General features: G+C 47.5%; 2 protein-coding genes and 2 long non-coding RNA genes across 6 annotated transcripts in view; 2 read left to right on the top strand and 2 right to left on the bottom strand.

Annotated features, from left to right (window-relative positions):
• Positions 1 to 15,339, bottom strand: part of NALF2 (NALCN channel auxiliary factor 2) — a 33,368-nt gene extending 18,029 nt beyond the window's left edge. The window contains exon 1 of the mRNA XM_026703190.2: positions 13,846 to 15,339. Within this exon, the coding sequence (XP_026558975.1) occupies positions 13,846 to 14,637 (792 nt within the window). The 5' untranslated portion in view covers positions 14,638 to 15,339. The remainder of the gene's footprint in view (positions 1 to 13,845) is intronic.
• The window catches only part of LOC148124756 (uncharacterized), an 801,081-nt gene that overhangs the window by 18,029 nt on the left and 759,484 nt on the right, over positions 1 to 23,568 (bottom strand). The gene's annotated exons all lie outside the window — the stretch shown is intronic.
• LOC148124757 (uncharacterized) overlaps positions 1 to 23,568 on the top strand; it is a 75,188-nt gene that overhangs the window by 16,963 nt on the left and 34,657 nt on the right. The gene's annotated exons all lie outside the window — the stretch shown is intronic.
• The window catches only part of ZDHHC15 (zDHHC palmitoyltransferase 15), a 38,187-nt gene continuing 37,533 nt past the window's right edge, over positions 22,915 to 23,568 (top strand). For all 3 annotated transcript variants that reach the window (XR_015745032.1, XM_026703116.2, XM_087940881.1), the window contains exon 1: positions 22,915 to 23,091. Coding sequence is in view for 2 of the 3 variants with exons in the window: in XM_026703116.2 (XP_026558901.1) it covers positions 22,974 to 23,091 (118 nt within the window). In the remaining variant the exon portion in view is untranslated. The remainder of the gene's footprint in view (positions 23,092 to 23,568) is intronic.

Here is a 23,568-nt window from a genome sequence, read left to right on the forward strand (position 1 = left end):
TCAATTTTCCCAAGCATTTTGATTTCTTTCCCCTTTAAGATTTCTATTCAAGAAATCCTTCCTAAGTTCTCTCTCTAAGATGAGGAAATCAGCTCTATTAGAGTCTAAGATGTTCTTTTGACTTTATTTAATTATGTGCCTACATTAGGTTGAGTTCCAATATGACACGGTCACTCTCTCCTAAAGTTCCCGCAACCTCAACCCCTTCTTTCATCTCTCTTGGTAAGGACTAAGTCCAGTATAGCTGACCCTCTCTCTGGTTCCCTCTTCTACTTTTCGGATGACAAATTAATGCAGGGTAAATAAAGTCCTCCATTACTACTATAGTAATGTGGTAGACTTTAGAAGAAACCCTCCCATACTACCACCTCTTACAATACTAGGCAACACAGTATCAACAGTACAGACTTTCAAATTATATCACATGACCTAAAATGGAGACCTAGCATCAAAAACGTCATCAAAAAAGCACAACAAAGAATGTTCTTTCTGCGCCAACTCAGGAAGCTCAAACTGCCCAAGGAGCTGCTGATCCAGTTCTACAGAGGAACTATTGAGTCTGTCATCTGCACCTCTATAACTGTCTGGTTTGGTTCTGCAACCCAACAGGACAGACACAGACTTCAGGGGATAATAAGGATTGCAGAAAAAACAATGGCTACCAACCTGCCTTCCATCAAGGACCTGTATAACACAGGAGTCAAAAAAGGGGCTGTGAAAATATCTACAGACCCCTCACATCCCGGACATAAACTCCTTCCCTCAATACAACGCTGTACAGCCCTACACACCAGAACAACTAGACACAAGGGGAGTTTTTTCCCAGACGCCATCCCTCTGCTAAACAAATAATTCCCTCAACACTGTCCAACTATTTACAAAGTCTGCACTACTATCACTATTAATCTTCTCATCGCTCCTTATTGCCCCTCCCCTCCCACTTGTGACTGTAGGACTGTGACTTTGTTGCTTGTATCCTTATGGTTTTTACTGACTGTTTCCTCGTATGATTTGATTGCTTATTGTAACCTATGACTATTATTAAGTGTTGCACCTGATGATTCTTGACTCTTGACGAATGTATCTTTTATGTACACTGAGAGCATTTGCACCAAGACAAATTCCTTGTGTGTCCAACCACACTTGGCCAATAAAGAATTCTATTCTATTCTATTCTATTCTATTCTATTCTATTCTATTCTATTCTATTCTATTCTATTCTATTCTATTCCATTCCATTCCATTCCATTCCATTCCATTCTATTCTATAGCAGGCTTCCTGCATATCTTAGCTAACTAATTAGCAAAAAGTTTATCTATTTCATCTTTTTGGTTGGGTGGTCTCTACTGTATGCCTTTGACAGTATAAAGAAAAAGCCACAAAAATGTTATCCTTGATTTTGCTATAATTAGGGCTTGAATTGTTACATAAGCCGTCACTGGAATTATTTTACAGTCATTTTGTGACAGCTTCTTGAAATAAACCTATTTACTAGAATTTTATGTCCTTGAATTGTTTCCTGTGCTGCTTCCAGTTCTAATATCTCTTGAGCGGTTTGACAGTAATTTCGTTAACTCATTGCTTCCTTTTTCACAGGAGGAAAAAAAAATAGTTCCAGCTTCTACACCGAGACACTGATGATTCTTTGCAGCATCACCACTCTCAGAAAAGGTTGTGAAGACTTTGCTTCGGTGGCCCAACGTCATTACTATAAGGTGGCCCAGATAGAGCACTTGAACCAAACGATGAATCAAACACTGCAGAAATTAGCCCAAATCCGGGAAATTACCAGACAAAATGTTTCATGTATCTATATTTTCAGAGCAGCATATCCTTCTAGAAATGTTCTACCCCTTTTCCTCAGTGATTTGCCTGATGATGATTATCTGAGGTCCTGACACTTTATGGGCATCACTTATCCTAGTACACAGCAGCCTGGATATAAACGATTATACCAATTTTATGATCAGATGGACAGCTGCCTTCAGTAAACCCACCAGGCAGGCAGCAACAAATCACAGAATCCAACACTTATGATGAGGTAAACAGCTAAAGACACAAGGAATTGTAGTAGAATATGGAGGGAAGTAAGCAGTGGGTACCTCAAGGTTCTGTCTTGAGCAGAACTCTGATTTGAGGTTTAACCGATTAATAGGTTTGTTGTTATAGAAATGGCCAGTTATTATGTAAAAATAAAAAGTTGAGGTTTGATATTACTATCTTATTCTACTGCACCAGTGGGAGTCAGAGGTCAACGCCTTTGTCCCACAATTTTCCCTTCCCTTTTTCCTCCCCTATTTTCCTACTATTTTCTTTTGTACTAGATACAGTATTATAAACTAATAAAAATATTAAGATTCAAAGGCCCTCTCTTGGGCCCATACTCTCCGACTTCTTCATAAATTATCTAGATGAGGGGATCGAGGGAAACCTCATCAAATTTACAGATGACACTAAGCTGGGAAGAGTTGCTAACACTTTGGAAGATAGACTCAGGATTCAGAAGGATCTTGACAGACTTGAACATTGTCATGGAGAAATTTGTCATAGTACCTGACTGCCGGACAAGAAGCAATGGATGGAATCTCACTAAAGAGAGATCTAACCTAGAACGATGGAGAAATGTCCTGACAGTGATAACAATTATTCAATGAAACAGCTTGTCTCCTGGAGTTATGGATGCTCTACACTAGAGCTTTTTAAGAGACTAGATAACCGATTTTTCAGGATGGTATGAGATCTCCTGCCTTGGGCATGAGGTTGGACTAGAAGACCTCCAAGGTCCCTTCCAGCCCTGGGATTCTATGGACAGAAAGGAATTAGGTCATGATTCTGCTTTTTCCTTCTCTTCCATCTTTTCCTCACAGGATGGAAACTCTACGAAGCTGAGAGTTAGCAAAGCTACTTATGACGGTGAAGAAACAATTCTAATTCATGCAAGATATTGGTTTACACTGAGGACATTTGAGTTATTTTGCTGAAGATTGTCCTGCCCTGGGGCAATAGCTGAAGCATTTATTAGCCCTGAAGCTGGCATGTGGGAAAAGACGGCATTTTGCAAGTCGAGGTGAACACTGTAGGCCTGGATCCAAGCCTGCCTGTGATGGGACACGATCCTGCCTTCCCCCTCAAGTTGCTCAGGGAAGGCGGCAAAGGACAGTGAAAGGGTGCTCAGAGTGACACGGCCGTACTCGGCATGGATCCTAGACATTTACTGTTATTGTTCAGTCACATTGATATGCTCCTCTCCTTTCCCCCTCCCGCATTCACTCCCCCAGAATCTGTGCTACTGTACTGTCTCTTTCCTCCGCGTGTTCCTGTAGTGCAAGAGATGGATCGCCCTCACATGTTTATAACCTACACATTTACACCGTTAGACCCAAAAGACAGAGCATTTGATGCTTAGGATTGCCCCGTGCACTGTTTTGAAGGGCTGAAACTTTCCTCATCCTCCACTGATCAGATTTTTCACCGGGTCTGTCAAATATTCTAATTCTGCTGACTTGCTAGGAAGGAAGCGTGAATCATTTAGAGTCACCGATCCTGTAAATGCATTATGAACATGGTTTTGAGAGTTTGTACCACTGTCCAAAGGCACCATGCCATGCCTTCAACCATGGAACTTGGTGCATTCCCTCCATTTTCCTCAGACTTTGGACCATTATTACGAGTGCATCGCCTGCCAAATGCATGGGTGCAGTACTACCCGTTATTGGTTGTTTTTCATTTAATCTCCTGTAAATGCATCCTCTTGGCTCCAGACATTATTTGTCCATTGGTCTGTCCACTTCCATGCTGGGACCCTTAGAGATTGAAGCACTTTCTTCAACCTGGCTTGTGAGCATTCTTAATAGAACACAGAATATAGAACAGCAGCGTTGGAAGGGGTCTTGGAGGTCTTGGTTCAAACCCCTGTCCCTGGCAGGAGACCCTACACCATTTCAGACCAATGGCTGTGCAGTCTCTTCTTGAAAACCTCCAGTGATGGAGCACCCACAACTCCTGATGAATTGTTCTCGCTGTCAGGGAATTCCAGTTGTAGGCTTGATCTCTCTTTAATGACCTTCCATCTGTTACTTATTGTCAGGTGCTTTGGAGAATAAGCTGACACCCTCTTCTCTGCGACATCCCCTCACCTACTGGAAGGTTGTTATCATATTAGCCCAATCCTCCTCTTTGTTAAACTAGACATACCTAGTTCCCTCAATCATTCATCCGGGCTGAATGATTCGCCTCCGGGCTCTTTATCGTCTTTGTTCCTTTCCTGTGAACTCTTTGTAGGATCTCAACATCTTTTTTTTCTATCATAGTGACCAGAATTGGAGCGGCTGACACCAAACCAGTTCTCTCCGAAGATGATTGGTTGGGCCCACCCGCCTGGGCTCTAGGCTGTCCTTTATTCTGACCTTAGTTGCTTTGTGCGGCACAGCTGAGTGCAGCGCATCAGCCAGGAGACGGGGATTGCTCACAGACGTTGTTTTGCAAGTACTGCGCAAAGCACGCACTCACTGAACTGCACCCTGTGCAGTATCCCTGGTGGGGTCTCATAGGTGCAGTATAAAGTGGTACTATCACTTCATGTGAACTTGAAACTATCCCTCTGTTGATGCAACCTGGGGCTGCGTTAGCTATTTTGGCAGTTGAAGCCACATTGCTGGTTCATATTTAAGTGGTGATCTACTAGTAACTAGGACACCCAGTACTCATCATTTGGGGTACTAATGGCGCCTCCCAAAACCACTTAACGAGTACCGAGGTACCACCGTATGTATGTTTATTGCAGACTGGAAATGCCTTATAGAGTTTTTCTATGAAACAAGAAAAAAAATGAACTTATAATTTATGGTTGTGCTGACTAGGCAGGATCGCTGATAGAAAGAAGAGAGCTATGTAAGAATAAGAGGGAAATTGATAATTGTACTTATAACTGCTGTAAAGAAAAACAGAAGCTGCTTCTTTGTATCTTTTTCTTCTTTCTTTTGTTTTCCTTTTACCTTTTTTCCCCTTTCCTTGCACTTTTAGCTTTCTCTTTTCTTCTTCTGTTATTTATATTAATTTGTACTAGTTTTTATCTTCCTTTAATTTTTTTAAAATAAAAATATATTAAAAATAAACAAAGATGATAATACATTTTGTTTGATGTACAGTACAACGCCTCACAATTTTGTTACATTTGTTTGTTTGAATAAATTATAGCTTTCTAGTGTTGTGTGTCAATAATGAATATCATCCCACTAGTAATCCCTAACACTATTGGTGTAGTTACCTGAACTCAGAACACTTGTTCTGCTTCCTTATTCCTTAGTAGTTGTATAGGTGTCAAAACATCTGTAGTTCTCAGTTCCAGATATGGGAGTTTCCTATGAAACTCATATCCTCACCTTGGGGCTTCCTGCTTCTTTAGCTCCTTGAGTTCATATGTGGCTCTAAACTTTTTCCACCATCTTTCATTTGTAATTATTTCAATTTTTAAATAAATCATTATTGAATTATTGCTTCAAATAATTGCTTTCTGAAAGCTGCAGCCAAAAGGGACGCAATGGCTCAGTGGCTAAGACGCTGAGCTTGTTGATCAGAAAGGTCGGCAGTTTGGCGGTTCGAATCCCTAGCACCGCAGAACGGAGTGAGCTCCCATTACTTGTCCCAGCTTCTGCCAACCTAGCAGTTCGAAAGCACGTAAAAATGCAAGTAGAAAAATAGGGACGCCTTTGGCGGGAAGGGAACAGTGTTCCGTGCGCCTTCGACATTCAGTCCTGCCAGCGACATGACCACGGAGACATCTTCGGACAGCGCTGGCTCATCTTTGGTTTTGAAACGGAGATGAGCAGCGCCCCCTAGAGCCGGGAACGACTAGCAGGTATGTGTGAGTGGAACCTTTACTTTTACCTCTAAAGCTACAGGTAGTCCTCAACCACAATTGAGCCCAAAACTACGGTTGCTAAGTGAAACATCTGTTAAGTGAGTTTTGCCCCATTTTACAACCTTTCTTGCCACAGTTGTTAAGTGAATCACTGCAGTTGATAGGTTAGTTATATGGTTGTTAAGTGAATCTGACTTCCCCTTTGCTTATCAGAAGGTCGCAAAAGGGGATCAGGTGATCCCAAGAGGACACTGCGACCATCGTAACTATGAACCAGTGGCCAAGCAGCTGAATTTTGATCACATGACCATTACGGATGCGGCAATGGTAGCTGAGTGTGAAAAGCTGGCTGGGGAATTCTGGGAGTTGAAGTCCTCCGGGCTTAAAGGGGACAAGGTTGGAGACCCCTAATTTTGTCAATTGGAAATGCCTCAGAATATGAATTTGTCTACTTTTGGCACCATTGGGGTGGTTTGTTTTTTTTACATTATATTATTAATTCATTATGTGATCATTCTATTTTATTAGTTTTATTGTTTCATACGTGAGGTTTGTATATTCCTATAAGCCGCCATGTGCGAATAGGCAGCAATATAAATTTCCTAAAATAAACAAACCAATGAATAAAATAACATTTATTTATTTATTTTATTTCAACCCTGGCCAGTGGCCTCTTCTCTCGCCTGCCTCATCTGGGCTGAGCTACAGACCCACTTTTGGGGTTTGACTTGGTTTCCCTTCTTGGTACTTTGCTGTCCCCTTCAGCTCCTGAGAGGGTCGGTGTGGAGGTGGAAACCAGGGTGGGAGCAGAGAAGGGGCCTGCCCCTGTTGAACTCTGGTCTGGGGCCTGAAGGGCCTCAGCTCTGCCCTCACTGACCAGCAGGTCTGTCTGTGAAAGGCTTCCAGTATAACAGAGCTGGGGGAGAAAGGGGTCACCACAGAGGTGGCATTCAGCAAGTTTGGACCGGTTCTGGAGAACCGATATCGGAAACTTTGAGTAGTTTGTGGGACAGTCCAATCCCACTTCTGACTGGCCCTGCTAACCCCATCGATTCTCCGGCTCCCATTGAGTCCCAGCTGATCGGCTGGGTCTTCTTTGGTTGCCCTTCACAGGAGAACGAAGCTGGAAAGCAGGTTAGTGGGGTGGGGAGGGAAGGGGGATTTTGCAGGATCCTTCCCCTGCCACGCCCACCAAGCCACGTCACGCCCACAGAACCAGCAATAAAAAATGTTGAATGAAAGAGACAGGCATACCGAGTGAAGACGAAGTAATAAACAAAATCTTGATATGCGCTGAAATGGACAAGCTAACTTTAGAGATGAAAAATAAAGACGAATCGACATATCACGCAATTTGGGATGGATCCTATCACTGGTGGGAGCAGAAAGGAAGGTCTTAAGTTCGGAAAGGCATTGCTGGGAGAGTAAACGAATGGAGGAGATGAAAATAGGACTAATGATGTTGGAAAATGTAATATATGAGTGAACAAATGTGTATGTGTATATATTTGAATAATTGTATAGAAGAAAACTGTATACGGGAAAACTTTGGGTCGGTATTTGCGATACTGACCAAAAGTTATGTCAAACCAACTTCACTATGTTCAATGTATTTAATCGTTTTGTTCAATAAAATTAAAAAAAATGTTGAATCCCACCACTGGGTCACCAGGCTGCTCCAAATGAATGTCCTGCTGGCTTTGTAGAAGGAGCCATTTTTCTTCCTCTTTCTCTTACTTCGAGGTGGGCTCTTTTGTCTACTTCATTTAAATTCCCCAACCAATATTTTTTTTTAAAAAAACAAACTATTACTGTTTGTCTCAGAGATACGGTCAAGTTCAGCTCAAACCTGAGAAAAACATTCATTCCTGGATGCAACTCTCACACCTTTATAAAAAATATCGATCAAAGATCCAGCCAGATCATTTGCCAGATCAAGAGTTCAGAACAATTTCTGTCACACTCCAAAACGTCATCGGTGGGGATATAATAAAAGCCGCGTTTCACTGAATCAATGTTAACAGAGCTAGCGGGTGTGTTTTGTGCAACTTGCTTTAATTGGGTCATGAAGTCAGAATGTCACACAAATAGGAAAAGTGGGTCAGGTGACACAGCTGATCAATTCCAGAGAGGGAAGGGCAGAAACTCTTTCTCCCAAATGTCAGCAACTCCCATAGCTCTGTGGATCCGGTTCCACAGCTCCACTTGCAGCTGCAGACCACAGGGATGAAAAGCTCATGAAGGTCTTTATGTAGTACCTGGTCCTGGATGGATCAATGGAGCACACTTTGATTCTATGTGGGTCTGTAGGCTGCCTCCAGAGTCTTTCATGGACTGGGGTGGGATGGCAGGTGGCAAATGATGAAAGCGGCACCACATCAATAGAAGACAAGTGCCACCCCTTTTGTATAGTCACTAGGACATTTCTCCTCAAAAGCAACGGAGTTGCATCAGGGTGGCACATTGTTGCTTTTGCTACAATGATAAAAAGCCTGCATCCTGTGGACAATTCTGACCATGTCTCTGCTCCCAGTAGGTTTAAATATTTCAGAGAGGAGAAGGGCCAGATTTATACAATAACAACCATGAATGAAGACATAATTTTGTTTTGGACACGCAACACCTCCTCTTTTGGCTATCTAACTTCTGATTTACCTCTGAAAACCATCTTTATTTTATTTTTTATTTGTTTGTTTGTTTGTGTGTTTATTTATTTATTTATTTTGTCAAGCAATTATTAGACAACAGGTATAAGTATAAACATGGTAATAAACACATGAAATGGATACAAACAAGAAAAAAGAAACAATAGGACAGGGACGGTAGGCACGCTGGTGCGCTTTTGTATGCCCCCTATAGACACCTCTTAGGAAAGGGGTGAGGTCAATAGTAGACAGTCTAAGGTTAAAGTTTTGGGGGCTTGGGGAAGAAACCACAGAGTCAGGTAGAGTATTCCAGATATTGACCACTGTTGCTGAAGTTGTATTTCCTGCAATCAAGTTTGGTGTGATTTACCTTGAGTTTGTATCTATTGTGTGCTCTTGTATTGTTATGATTGAAGCTGAAGTATTCATTTGCAGGTAGGACATTGCAATGTATGATTTTATATACCATACTTAGATCAGACTGGAGGCGGCGTAGTTCTAAAAAATATCTCCATATTTGAGAGAAGACAAGTTCACAACTTGCCCTGAAATTGTGTTACCTCACTGGAAGCATTACCACAAGGAGAGATTCAACCTGAAAATGAGGAGAAACTTTCTGACGGTGAGAACAATCCACCAATGGAACAGAAGTTGCCCTCGGAAGTTGTGGGAGTGCCATCACTTGAGACTTTCAAGAAGAGATTGGACTGCTGTTTGTCAGAAATGGTGTAGGGTCTCCTGCTTGGGCAGGGGGTTGGACTAGATGACCTACAAGGTCCCTTCCAACTCTGTTAATCTGAAACATAGCTCGAGTATCAAACGTGTTCTGTTCACAGCTCGCTCTAAATCCCAAAATATCACATTAGCAGTTGCTCAAAACTCAGCCGGGTTTTATACAAGCCTGTTGTAAGAAAAGCAAGATCAGCAGTGAAGAGACCTCTGCTCTCCACAAATATAATAGGTTCCTGAGTCTGTGATGCTGCCTCAGGCCACGTGCATTTTGGCATTGGCTCTTAAAGTAAAGAGCAGCCAACACAGCACAGGGGATGAATTCAAGGTGTACTACCTTTAGCAACCAGTTGCGTAGCTTTTGGGCTAGTACAAAAGGCAGCTCAAATTGAGTAATTTTTCCAATTCATGAAAAGATCGTGTTCGACTCATTTCTGTATACATAATCCTTGACTTTAGTGACCGTTCAAAGTTCCAACAGCAGTGAAAAATGTGACCTATGACCATTTTTTATAGTTACCAAGTTACCTTTGCAACATCCCTATGGTCACATGTTTTATATTTAGATGCTTGGCAACTGACTCGTATTTATGACGGTTGCAGTGTCCTGGAAGTCATGTGATCTGCTTTTGCGACCTTCTGACAAGCAAAGTCAGTGGAGAAGCCAGATTCACTTAACATCCAAGTTACCAACTTATCACCTGCAGAGATCCACTTAAGAACTCTGGCAAGAAAGGTCATAAAACGGGGCAAAACTCACCTAACTAATGTCTCACTTAACAACAGAAATGTTGGCCTTAATTGTGGTTGTAAGTCGAGGAGTACCTGTATAGGAGTGGGTACAGCTGGTATACCAGCACATATAGATTAGGCCTCATTGACAGTGAAAGAACTGGGACCATTCTTTGGTGGAATGCATTGATTCAGAATAGACAATTTCCCACTTTCCAGAGGAAGAAATACTCATTTACAATATTTACCATTGTATTAGGTTTCTACTTCCTCAAGCTGCTATCTGACCTGTACTGCACAGCAAGAGAGCTTAAGCAGCGTTGTAATACTTCTAATTTCTCTACAATCCTCTAAAAAACATCAGAGGCATTCATATATATATGTGTGTGTTAAAAGGAACATGGCATTCAGATCTGGTCACCACAATGTAAAAAAGATGTTGAGACTCTGGAAAGAGCGCAGAAAAGAGCGACAAAGATGATGAGGGGACTGGAGGCTAAAACATACAATGAACATTTGCAGGAACTGTGCATGGCTAGTCTAGTGAAGAGAAGGACCAGGGGAGACGTGATAGAAGTTTTCCAATATTTGAGGGGCTTCCCCAAAGAAAACGGGGTCAACCTATTTTCCAAAGTAGCTGAAGGCAAGGAAGAAAAACCATGGGTGCAAACTAATCAAGGAGAGAAGCAACCTAAAACTAAGGACGAATTTTCTGACAGTGAGAACAATCAATCAGTGGAACAGAAGTTGCCTTCAGAAGCTGGAGGCTTTCAAGAAGAGGCTGGAGTGGATAATCACTTATCTGAGATGGTATGGGGTCTCCTGCTTAAGCAAGGGGTTGAGATAGAAGACCTCCAAGGACCTTTCCAACTGTAATGTTCTGTGATGATTCAGGGTGGGGATACAAAATAAACACAGTCACAAAAATCCGGTGAAACCCCTTTTATTCCTTCACTTTGCTTCAAAGCTCCAAATATCCTTGACTGGAGACAAAAAAACTCCCACACAAGCGTTACAAGGAGGGGAAAAAACAACACAAACCAGGCAAGATAAGGGCTGGAGGACGTCCACAGATATCAGAACACGCACTGGGAAGGACGCCAAACTCAGAGAGGAATCATAACCTAGAGATATTTCCACGCTTTGTTTCCAGCGTTCACTCATACGCATGTCCGCCCTCTTATCCAGTTGTCACAGCTGCAGCCCATGAAGAGGATCAAGGTCCTCTCCTCCTTTGTAGACCACGCCTCTCCCTTATCCTCTCCTCCCTGTGTTCCCTAGGATGGAGAGGGGATGGGCCTGGGTCCTCCTCTGACTGCCCAGCCGGCCTCTGCCCTCCCCCAGCCTCCTCCACAACCTCCAGAGCCCCACTTCCACTCCCTGTTGGCTGTTCCTCCTCTCCCTCAGAGTCAGTCTCCACCAGGGGCATGACATGTTCTATGTACCATGTATGTATGCACTAGACCTGAAAACACAGAAAAAAGTCATTCAAAGTTTTTGAATATGTTGCTAAAAATACACTCATAATACAATATGCAACACTTTAATACCAGCGATACAATTTTTTTCCTGGATTGAGGACTGCTTTATTTAAGAAGTCAGTGGAAAAAAAAGTAGAGACTTGGGAAAAGTTACACTTTTAAATTAAATCCTCTCTCACTCCAGCTCCAATTTGTTTGTGTCTTCTTCAGGACACTTTTCATCACTGACTCTTTTCTGAGAACATCTATAGGAGTGAAATATGATGATCCCAGAGTAAACTGGGATCATGAGCTTGTCGTTGGAAGCCAACCCTTACTGTTTTTAAGTTAAGAGAACACCTGACAAAATAAAATGACGTAACACTTGACACATCGAGACAGACTGGATCATTACACCAATCTCCAAAGGAAACAAACCACACACCTACATACCAGCCTCCTCCAAAAGTTCCCCTCTCATCCAAGTGTATAAATCTTGCATTGTCAATGGAACTAAACCTTCTCCATTCCAATTATGGTTTCTTTTCCATATTGTGACAACGCAGAAAATCTCAGGGACCCTCCATTCCTTCTCCCCATGAAAGTCCCACAGTCAAAGCTGATATGCAAGTATCAATAGAATCACCAGAAATCTTATCTTCTCCCCTCCACATAATATTAAAAGCCTAAACTATATGTTATATTCAACATGCATGATATACACATGTACTTTTAATATAATGCTATAATGAGGTGGAATAATTTATTGTGGGATCAGAGGACACAGAGAAGGCACATTTAATGTTCCAGATCCAAATTAGAAACATCCTGTGCCAATGTGATTATTTTTTCTTAACGTTAACTCTGTATGAGGAACAATTTTGGACAGAACTACACTAGTTAATGGAAACAGCAAGTCTCCCTACATTTCCAAGTTCGTATGGAAACCAGTGTCCCCTGTACTTGTTTCTTGAAGGCACGTTCCACTTTCCAAAAATGGTGCATTTAATGTTATGAAACCTTAAAGCCTTTTCAGAGAGGAAGTGACTGTCAAACTAATTCTTATAATGAAGAACACTGAAACTTACATTGCATGCGAACTGAAAATTATTTTGTATGTAAACAAAATCCACATGTGGATTAATTTTACAGTACCTAATAAATAGAGTGTTGCATTTGTTCTTGGCTTTATTGCAACATTTAAAAGATTCACCAAATGCAGTCAGTTTGGAGATAAATTTTCTTTACAACCCAGAAATGCTTCAGGTCACATTTTCAGCTCTTCTTACTCTTCTCTATCCCTGCAAGAGCTATTAATTCTCTGGGATTCAATTCTTAATTGGGACATCTTCTTTCCAGAAGTGGCTGAGGGAGGGGGCAGGTCAGGGAGTCTGTACCCAAGCCAGAGCCCTGGACCCCCAGGTACCTTCTGCTGAGTTCTATACACGTTATACCTGGAAATGCTACCCATGGAACTGGGCCTGAGGTTCCATTGACCCAAACCCAGCCACATCCATTTGGCCAAATCATGTCTATCAGTAGGAGCAATTTTTGGAAGAGTCTTTGGGATGTGTTAGATGCCCTGGAGAGCAGTTATCAAAGATCAAACAGATCAAACATCCCAAAGTAAAATTCCTAAAATGCTTTGATGTGAGCGAAGTTTGGAAAGTATAATAAACTGATGCACAGTTAAAGAGAACACTTTGGGACATCTACAGGAATACATAATAGCTAAACGTTCCCTGTTCAGCGAGGCAGCTCAAAGCAACTAGCAACACCGGTCAAAAGTTGAGATTACACTACAATGCAGTAGAGAGTGTTGTCAACAAGGCAGATCCATTGCCTTCTTAATCAAAAGTAACATACGGGAGAGCAGCTTTCCAAAAAAAAAGGTTCCTTGGTTCTAGATCAAAAGAATGAGCCTTACATAGCAAAGCCAAGGTGAGTTGTCCTGTCAGTTCAGAGTGGCTACTTAATCAGGAGGCTATTTGGCTACCAAGGAAGATGAGATTCCCAGCCCCTGAGCAGCCCTGCTGTACAGCAAATCACTGAGGACAATCGACATCCTTCCCAAGAAATTCTGACCAGGGTTGCTGCCCGAAAAGCCATTGAAAGCAGCCAACCTGCAAGAAGCCAACCGCCTGGCTCTCGCTCTCTCTCCGTGGCTGGCATTCCTCCCATCTCAACCCATCTGTCCAGACCAAGTCCGGCTTATGAGCAGCAAGAGAGAAGGCCCACTCTGGTGGTCAAGAGAGGAGGGAGGGAGGGAGGAGGCACAGCAGCGGCCAGTGGGATGAATCCCAACAGGCGGAGCAGCTGTTGCCCCCCAATGCCAGGGCCCAGGGCCAAGGGGGTCTGGCTGCAGGGGAAACGTTTCGGGGTGCCCCCCCTCCCGCTCCCGCTCCACCACCTCCCTACCTTGCAGTCTCTGATGCAGGAGCGCACAGAATAATCCTCGGCCTGCAGGTATTTCTCCAGCACAAGCTCGAACTCCTCGTATTTTTCCTGAGCGTGTTGGTCCAGCCTTTGATACGCCTCCAAGCAGCTGCTGCAGGCCTCCCCGCGCTGGGCTCCCGCCGCAGCCGACAGGAAATCCATCAGCAGGTTGGCCAAGGTGCAGTCCAGGCTCTCCGGGCCGGCCATGCCGAGCAGCAAGTCCCAGGCCGTGTAAGCGTCACAAAAGGGGAGGCGGAAGGTCCGAAAGTGGCCCTCCAGGAAGTCCAGCTGGGGAGAGGCGGCGGCGGCGGCGGCGGCGGCGAGGGCGGCGGCCGCGGGCAGCCGGAGAGGCACGGCGGCGAAGGCGGCCAGGGAGCCCTGCTGGAAGAGGCGCCGCGGCGAGCAGGCCGAGCTCAGGTCCGGGCGGCGGGCCGGGGCGGCGGGCGAGCAGGGCGGGGGCGCCGGCGGGCCGGGGCCCTCGAAGGCGCTCCGGTTGCGCGGCCCTCCCACCAGGGCGGGCCCGGCCGCCGACATGGCCGGGCTTCTGGCCTCAGCTCGGAGCCGCGTCCCGGCGGCGCCGCAGAGCCACAGGCGGTCGGAGAGGAGGACGGCGAAGAAGAGCAGCGAGCCCAGCGACAAGCGCCATTTCTGCGCCCGCTCCGAGTCGGCGCACGGCTTCTCGGGCGGGCCCAGGCGGGCGGCTAGGGCGGCGGCGGCGGCGGCGGCGGCGGCGGCCTCGTGTTCCCGTGGCTGCATCCAAGCGCCGCCGGTCATATTTTGGGGGCGGCGCGGCGGCGGCGGCGGCGGCGGCGGGGGCTCCCGGGCTCGGCCGCTCCTCCGGCCGCCCCCTCCGCGGGCAGAATGTCACCTACCGCCGCTCGCGCCGCCGCCGCCGCCCGGGCCCGGTGGGAAGGGGAGGGGCGGCCCCATGGCGGCTCGCCCTGCGGCCCGCGACCACGGCCCGCCCGCTCCTCCTCCTCCTCCACCGCCGCTGAGCCCCGCGCGGACGCCCCCAGCCTCCCCCCGCGAGGCCGCTAAGGGCTGCCGGGGCCCGGCGCATGGTGCTGCGCCGCCGCGGCGCTTCTCAGCATGGCCGGCCCGGGCGGGAGGAGGCCGCGCCGCGCCGTCCGGGCATCTCCCTCCCCCGTCCCCCCTCCTCCCCCCTCCTCCCCCCCCGGGCGTCCGGCTGCTGGTCCGGCGCTCGGGGCCTCAGCGCTTGGCCCGCTTCATCTTCCGTCCCTCCGCCCCGCCTGCCTCGGCTCTCCCTCCCTGCCTCCCGCCCTCTCACTCGCCTTTCCTCTTGCGCTTCAGGCCACTCCGGAGCGCCCGGGCGCGGCGGCCAGGCCTGTCCATCTCCCCCTCCCGCGCCCGCCGCTCGCCTTAGTCCGTCGCCATCTTCCGCCGGGCAGGGAACACCTTGAGAAATCGATCGGGTCGGAAAGGAGGGGGCGGCCAGAGGGGGGGCGCATGCGCGCTCCGCTCCGCACCCGGGGAACACTTCCTTCGCTCGGCGCCCCTGACGCCGCCATCGGCTTCCCCCCGCCCGGCCCGGTCCCTGGAAGCCCGGCCGGCCGGCGTCGGGGACGGCTGGGCGGGCGGGCGGCTCCCCGACCGCGCCTCTTCCCGCGGGCCTTCCCGGCGGGCTGGCGGGCCGTGGTGCTGAAAGGACAGCTCCGGAAGGGCGGGAAGCGCCGCGCTCTTGGGGCAGCGAGCGGAGGAGCCCCGCGGGGCGCCGGCCGGCTTCTTCGGGAGCGTTTAGCCGCGCGGGGCCGGTCGCGAGGCGCGGCGGGGACGTCCCGCGACAGAGAGGAGGGGCTTCCCCCACGGTCCCCGCGGCTGCGAGCGAGGCTTCGTGCGGAGACGGCGGGCAGCGCCCCGAGGCGCCTCTTGGCTGCCTCCTCCCCCTTCCCAGAGCTTCGCCCGTCGGCAGCGGCGCTCCCCCCGCCCCCGGCCCTCCGTCACTCCCGTCCGGGGAGACCTCGACGAAGACCGGGCCGCCTTGAGCTGCAGTGGCTGCCCCGAAAGCCAACTCCGCTGGCAAGGTTCGTTCCATCTTCCTCCTGGAGGAAATCGATCGCTAATACCCCCCCTTCCCTGTTTCCGATGCATCCAGCATGCGGAGACGTCGCTGGTCTTTCTTGGGGGTGACCTTTGGCGGAGCTGCAACAAGAGGAACAGATTTGGAAGGGACCTTGAAGGTCTTCTAGTCTAGTCCAGGGGTCTCCGACCTTAGCAGCTTTAAGCCTGGGGGACTTCAACTCCCAGAATTCCCCAGCCAGCTTTCCCCTTTTCTCAATCTTGGCTGGGGGATTCTGGGAGTTGAAGTCCACATATCTTCCAAGTAGCCAAAGTTGAGGGACACTGATTTAGAGCAGGAGTCTCCAACCTTGGCCACTTTAAGCCTGGTGGACTTCAACTCCCAGAATTCCCCAGCCAGGCCACGTTTGGAGACCCTTGTTGTAGTCCAATCCTCCTGCTTAAGCAGGAGACCCCATACCATTCTGCACAAATGCCTGTCCAATCTCTTAAAAACCTCCAGGGATGAAGCACCCACAACTTTTGGAGGCAAGCTATTCCACTGGTTCATTGTTCTCACAGACAGAAACTTTTCTCCTTAATTCTAGGTTGGATCTCTCTTCCATAAGCGTCCATCTGTTAGTTCTTGTACTGCCCTAAGGTGTTTTGGAGAATAGGTTGATCCCCTCTTTGTAATATTGAGTAATAAGTAATATGTGTCCAATCACACTTGATTAATAAAGAAGTCTAGTCTATTTCCTCAAGTACTGGAAGACTGCTATCATGTCACCCCTAGTCCTTCTGTTTGTTAGACTACTCAACTGCAGATGTAGTCCATCTGGCCCTGTGATTTAAATTTGTCTAGTGGATTTACCATTTTCTTGCCAATTTTGATTTATATTCCTAATCTGTCTTTTATGGGGCTGCTTTTGGTAGATTGGGCTATTTTTTTCCTTTTCCATGAAGACGGATACAAAGAATGAATAGCAGTTCTGCTTTCTCCCAGCTGCCTGTCACGTCCTTGCCATTTTCTCCTGATAGTGGATCAATCATTCCCATGATTTTTTTTCCTTACTTTTTACAACCTTCCTGGTTTATTGCAACCATCCTGGTTCCTTTTTTTAAAAAATCCCAGCCATTTTTGGTACCATTTACCATGGTACCTTGCTGGATGACTGTTGGGATTAGGAATGAACAGTTTATTGTCTTAATTTAAGAAATGTTTAAGCACCATCAAGACTAATGTGAGCAGAAGGCTGCAAGTTGCAGCCCAGCAGTCAAACACATCTGACAAATAGAACTCTAATCATAAAAACATTCTTTCTGAATATTTTAATGGCTACCGACTGGAGCCAGGTATCTTTGCAAAGTATGCTCATTTACATACATGCGTGCATATTGTGTGTGTACGTGTGTCAACTGGACATCATGCAGAATTGTCTGACTTGGACCAAGATTATCTGAAAACAAATCTGATATTTCACAAGAATGCAATGTGTAGTGTGTACCTTTTATCAATCTTTGACACAATTGGATGGAAGACCATCTAGTAGGCTTTAGATATTGCCAACATCCAAAGATCTGTATAGGAATGGACCAAGAAAACCAAGCACTTTGCTTGTTTTCTTTGTGATAGTCCTGAAATGTAAGGCAAAAATCAATGTGTATCAGGACTGAGGACTCAACCGCCTAGGCCTCTCCCAAATACTGTATATTGTGAACCTGAGACATGAAATTGGGACTTTTCAATTCATTTATCCCTTCCCTGATATAGACCTTTTACTTTATAGCAGTTCCGGAATGCCACCCAGAGTTACTTTGGATAGTGAGATGGGCAGCAGTTAGGTAGGTAGGTAGGTAGACAGAGAGACAGATAGGTAGGTAGATAATTTAAGAACATTGACAACTATATGGTTAGAAACTCTGTCTTCTTGCACAATTGGTAAAGAGTGATGATTACCAACCATTCAGGAAAGATAAAGGAATGAAAAAGTCATCTACTACCCAAATGATAGCTTTTTCCTGTTTATGTGAATGCGGAGATTGGGCACAAGAGAAAGCGAGTCGTCAGGATTAGGCTGGGATGTTTTCTTGAGAGCCATCGCTGATGCGTTCCTTGCCTTCTGCAGTGACACCACTTTGCATCATCAGGTTCTACTCTGAAAATTCTCTTTGCATCTCAGGACATCCCAGGTTACCATGGAGACAGGAACAAGCACTTTGAAATGATTCAAGCTTTACTGACCACTCTTCACCGGATGCTCACCTGGTTAGCGCCAGTTTCTTCCATCCTTTGAAATATATATATTTTTTATCTATCATGGCAGGTAGGAATTGGGCCATCTCACTGTTTAAGGGAGTCCCTTGTTCCTCCAGAAAACTCATTCAGTGGCTAATAGTTGCATTACACAGGCATAACTAGGGGAAGGAGAAGTGTTGGGGAGGGCCATAAAAGAGGAGGAGACGGAAACTATGATGGTGTGGCTTAAACATTAGCATTAATTAATTTATTTATTACTTCCTCTTCACTAGGGATTTCTTTCTCCTTCCACTTCTGAGGAAACACTCTTGCCCCAGTGATGACATGTATTATCAAGTATAACTCTTCCTTATGTTTTTTGGGGGGAAGTATAATTCCCAATAAAAAGCATTCTGGTCTATGGTCTATTTTAAACCCCATCATTTCTTCCCAATCCTGTGCCAAAACTCTTGTGCTTTTTTACAGCTCCACCATACATGATAGTATGTGCCTCGTTCCATTAAGCATTCCCAACATTTTGACTCTCCCGCCTATTGAGTTCCTGCAAGCCCAGAGCCTATTTTCCACCATGCCAGGATCCAGACCCTCCTCCCCAACCACATCCCTCGTGGTGCCAGGACTGCATTTGTTGAGCAAAGTAGTCACTTTCCAGGGATTTTGAGCAGAGCCTCCCAGCACTGTGGTCCAGACTCACCAAGGATGCTGGACATTGCCAAGCTCCAGCCAGTGAGGTTAGGAGGACTGCTGACGTCACAATTAAGGCTGTGATTGGCCTGGACCTGAGATTTGAAAAATAATCATCAGCTGGCAAACGGGCCTTTTAATTGTTTAGCCAACTTTAAGGGGATTTTGCAAGTGAGCCCTGAATCTGCTAACCAGAGGTAGTCCATCTGAGTAGACAACTGTCAACTGACTAGACAGCTTGGGGAAGCAACGGATTTTGCCTTTTTTGCGGTTGAAGTCCAAATTAAAATGTTGTCCCTCGTATCAGCTACCAGACCTGGATGACATCTTCACATCTCACTGTTTAAGGAAGTTGCACAACATTCTCAGAGACTCTTCCCATCCTGCTTACAATCTTTATGAACTGTTGCCTTCTGGCAGAAGATACAGAACCATTAAAACTCGGGCCACACGTTCTCTGAATAGTTTTTATCCCAGAACTATAATTGCACTTCACAATGCTTAAGGACCACCGTCAGTGAGCTGTTGGACATTATTCTGTTGTGTGGATGCTTCTGTGTTTTAGAAGGTGGGGGATTTTCGCGGGTGGGGAGGTGTTTGAGGATTGCCATGTGTGTGTTCATGTTGAATCTGGTCTCTGGGTGTTATGTGAATTTTGTTGTATGTATACTGTGTATATACATACAATGACAATAAAGAATTCAATCAGTAATCTAGTCTTAGAGATCTAGAGAATCAAGGGTGGGGTGTTTCATTTTGTTTTTTGTAAATGCCCAAATGAATAGGAGCTGAAAGGGAAATATTCATTAGGATTCAATATTATCCATCTTAAAAAGACATTGTGAAGATGGTGCCTGAAGAAACACCTGCCCCTCCGCCTCCAGGGGCAGCCACACACCATCAGCCCAGGGGTGGGATTCTACCGGTTCAGACCGGTTCTATAGAACTGGTTGTTATGATTCTGCGCAATCCAGAGAACTGGAAAATCTTGCGGCTGGCTAGCCCTGCCCCGTTCCGCCCGCTCCTCCCAGTCAGTCCTTATCGTGCATGCACAACATTGTGTGCATGCCCGACATCGCTGATTAGGTTTCAGTCACTCCTTTAAATTATTTTTTATCCCTCCGCCTCCAGACCCTCAACTGTTCCTATGATCAGCTGTGCTGGGATTCCCCTTGCTGTCTTACTCCTTCACCCAGGCGGCTTCCCTGAAGCCCAGGAAAGCAAAACATGGAGGGAGAAGCACAGCAAACTCTGCACTCCATTTTCTGTTTGCTTTCCTGGGCCCCAGGGAAGCTTCCTGGAGCAAGCCACCCCCTAGGAGGCTTCCCTGAGGCCCCGAAGGCCCCCGCCCACAAAATGGAGGGGTGTGCTGCCCCCCCAAAAGCCACGCCTACTCAGTCACGTGGCCATGCCCACCTAGCCACGCCCACTGAACTGGTTGTGAAAAAAGTTGAATCCCACCCCCGGCAGCAGCCCCTCTGCCCACTTTTGAGTCACTGCCCCACTGCACTGCCAAACGGCCTTGCCCCCTTGGCAGAGAAGCCACAGCACGTAGCCGCCACCTGCAGCTGCTCTTTCAACCTCGGGGGGCACGGAGGACACGCTGCCCATGCAACAATGCAAATCGACTGCACAAACACACACACACACACACACACACACACAGAGCCGGCCTTCTTGCTCTCTCTTTAGCTGCCTTCAAATGAGGGCACCCTGCCCCTCCTCCCCCCAAATCTGCATTATCTCACCTTTCAACAATTCAAGTCCACCATCCTCAAGAAACTGTAGATTGGGCTGGGATGAGGCTGGAGCCAAGATGGGTGGATGGGTGGGTGGGAATATTGTTTGGGGACAATATATAGCAGGGATCTCCAACCTTGGCAATTTTAAGACTTGTGGACTTCAACTCCCAGAATTCTTAAAGTTGCCAAGTGTGATGACCCAAAAGGGGTGTGGCACAAAAGCAACAAAGTCACAAAAATAGGTAAAGTCCCTTTAATTCCTCCAATTTGGCCTCCAATGTCCAGTTATGATCAGCTGGAGAAAAAACTCTCCCAAGAACAGTTTTTAAAGGGAAGAAATTCTATCCAAACTCAAAGTACATATATAAATCATAAATAAAAACCAACACAAACCACGCTGCACAATTAACGAGACAGGACAGGATAAGGAATTGCAGACATCAAAAGATAACGAAATACACACACTTGGGAGGACGCCAGAACTCAGATAAGACTTGACAAACAAAGTTAATGCACGCTTTGCTTCCAGCAACTTTGCCATGCGCAGTTTGCCCTTTTAAACAGTCTTCCCAGCTGCAGCCCATGAAGGGGATCAGGGCCCTTTCCTTCCCTGTAAACCACACAACTCATGTTGCCCCCTTATCTGTTCCTTCCTGCATGCCCTAGGATGAAGAGGCGGGTAGGCCTGGGTCTTCCCCTGAATGCCCAGCTGGCCTGTGCCCTTCCCATATCCTCCAGCCACCGGAGCCATACGCCCACTCTCTGTCAGCTGTTCCACCTCTCCCTCAGAATCTGATTCCAATAGGGGCATGACACTAAGGTTGGAGACCCCTGACATATAGTACTGTTTGCTGTTACTATCATTTTGTTGGTATTTATATTTTATTGTAAGGCACTGACCCACCCAGGATGTTATACCCCAGACTGGTGTCCATTTCAGTCTCCTCAATAAATAAGATAAAAGAGAAGGTGTTACTTCTGTGTGATCTCCTGCTGAAAGACAAAGTCTGGGAGTTGAAGTCCACCAGGCTTAAAGTTGCCAAGTTTGGAGATCCCTGGTATGGGGCATAGACCATTTCAGACAAGAGACTGTCCAGCCTCTTCTTAAAGCCTCCAGTGTTGGAGCCCCCACAACTTCTGGTGGCAAGGTGTTCCACTGATTGATGGTTCTCACTGATAAGAAATTCCTCCTTAATTCCAGTTTGCTTCTCTCCTTGAGTAGTTTCCATCCGTTGCTTCTTGTCTTCTGGTGCTTTGGATTGGAAAATATCCACATCCACAGCTTTCTCATTCACATTCATCCAGAATACTAAGCCATGGTTAGGTTTACAGATTATGGTCTTGCAGTCCTTGAAGAACCACAAGCCATCCTATGGCTGGGAAGAGAATAGAATAAGAGTTGGAAGGGACCTTGGAGGTCTTCTAGTCCAACCCCCTGCTTAGGGTTAGGGTTAGGGTTAACCCTAACAAGTGGCGGTCCAGTCTCTTCTTGAAAGCTTCCAGTGATGAAGCTCCCACAACTTCTGAAGGCAAGGTCTGTTCCACTGGTTGATTGTTCTCACTGTCAGGAAGTTTCTTCTTAGTTCTAGGTTGCTTCTCTCCTTGAAGAGTTTCCATCCATTGCTTCTTGACCTGCCTTCTGGTGCTTTGGAGAATAGGTTGGAAACTCATCAAGGAGAGAAGCAACCTAGAACTAAGGAGAAATTTGCTAACAGTAAGAACAATCAACCAGCGAAACAGAAGTTGCCTTCAGAAGTTGTAGGTGCTCCAACCCTGGAAGCTTTCAAGAAGAGGCTGGACAACCATTTGTCTGAAATGGTGCAGGTTTTCCTGCTTAACAGGTATTTAACAGATAATCAGAGTTGGAAGGGACCTTGTAGGCCATCTCGTCCAACCCTCCACCCAAGCAGGAGACCCTACACCACTTCTGACAGATGGCAGTCCAGTCTCTTCTTGAAAGCCTCCAGGGATGAAGCTCCCACATCTTCCGAAGGCAACTTCTGTTCCACTGGTTAATTGCTCTCCCTGTCAAGGAAATTCCTCCTTATTTCTAGAATGAAAAGTTTCCATCCACCGTTCCGGAGAGCAGCGCGCGATCCCTTCCTAGCTGCGTCCTCCCCCGCCAGCGATCGGCCATCCCCGCGCCTTCCCGGGGGAGCTGGGCGTGCGAAGGCAGGGCGCGCATGCGCGTCTCCCTGCCGTCCGCGCTGCCCCACGGGCGGCCCTCTGCCCGCCACGCCGCTGCCGGCACTACATTTCCCGTCGCGCCGCGCGCTGGCCGGCCAGGCGGCCCAGCCGAGCCCCGAGCGAGCGAGGAAGGCAGGGAGGGGTCGGGCGGCGCCGCCCAGCCCCGCTCAGCCGAGCGCCGATGCGGCCGGGCCCGGCCCGCGAGGGGCGCCGCGGCGGGGATGGCGCTGTCGCGGGGGCTGCGGTGCTGCCAGCGGGTCTTCGGCTGGCTGCCCGTCCTCATCATCGTGCTGGTGGTGCTCTGGTCCTACTACGCCTACGTCGTCGAGCTCTGCCTGGGTAGGAGGAGGAGGAGGAGGAGGGCGCCGCGGGCGGGTGGGGGGGCTCGCGACCCATCGTCCCCAGCCTGGACGGAAGCGCTTTTCCCTCCCGCCCCCGCCCCCCCCAGCGCTGCCGCTCCCATCCTCCCCAGCCGGGGCTCCCTCCTCGCACGGTGCTGCGCTACAGCTCCCCCGGGGGCTGGGGATGATGGGCACTGGAGTCCCAGGCTTCTGGGGACTCGTTGGGTTGCCAGGTGTGTTTGGTGGGGGGCTAATTCCACCCCCGTCCAGCTCTTCCAAGGGGAGGGCGTCGACGGGGTGGGTGGGCGCTGCCCTCTTGCTGAGCCTGGACAGGTCGCCCCTCCCTTCACAACCCCCAAATGTCCTGCCCTGGGGACCCCCGGATCCTCACCGAGCAAAGGGGTCCGGCCTTCTCCTCGCCTTGCAAACGAGGCTGGTGCTCGCCCAGCTGCCTTTTAAGTCGTCTCCGCCCGCC

The sequence above is a fragment of the Pseudonaja textilis genome, chromosome 12 (genome assembly GCF_049901715.1).
Source record: "Pseudonaja textilis isolate UNSWEBS1 chromosome 12, rPseTex1.2, whole genome shotgun sequence".
In the NCBI taxonomy this organism is placed as follows: domain Eukaryota; kingdom Metazoa; phylum Chordata; class Lepidosauria; order Squamata; family Elapidae; genus Pseudonaja; species Pseudonaja textilis.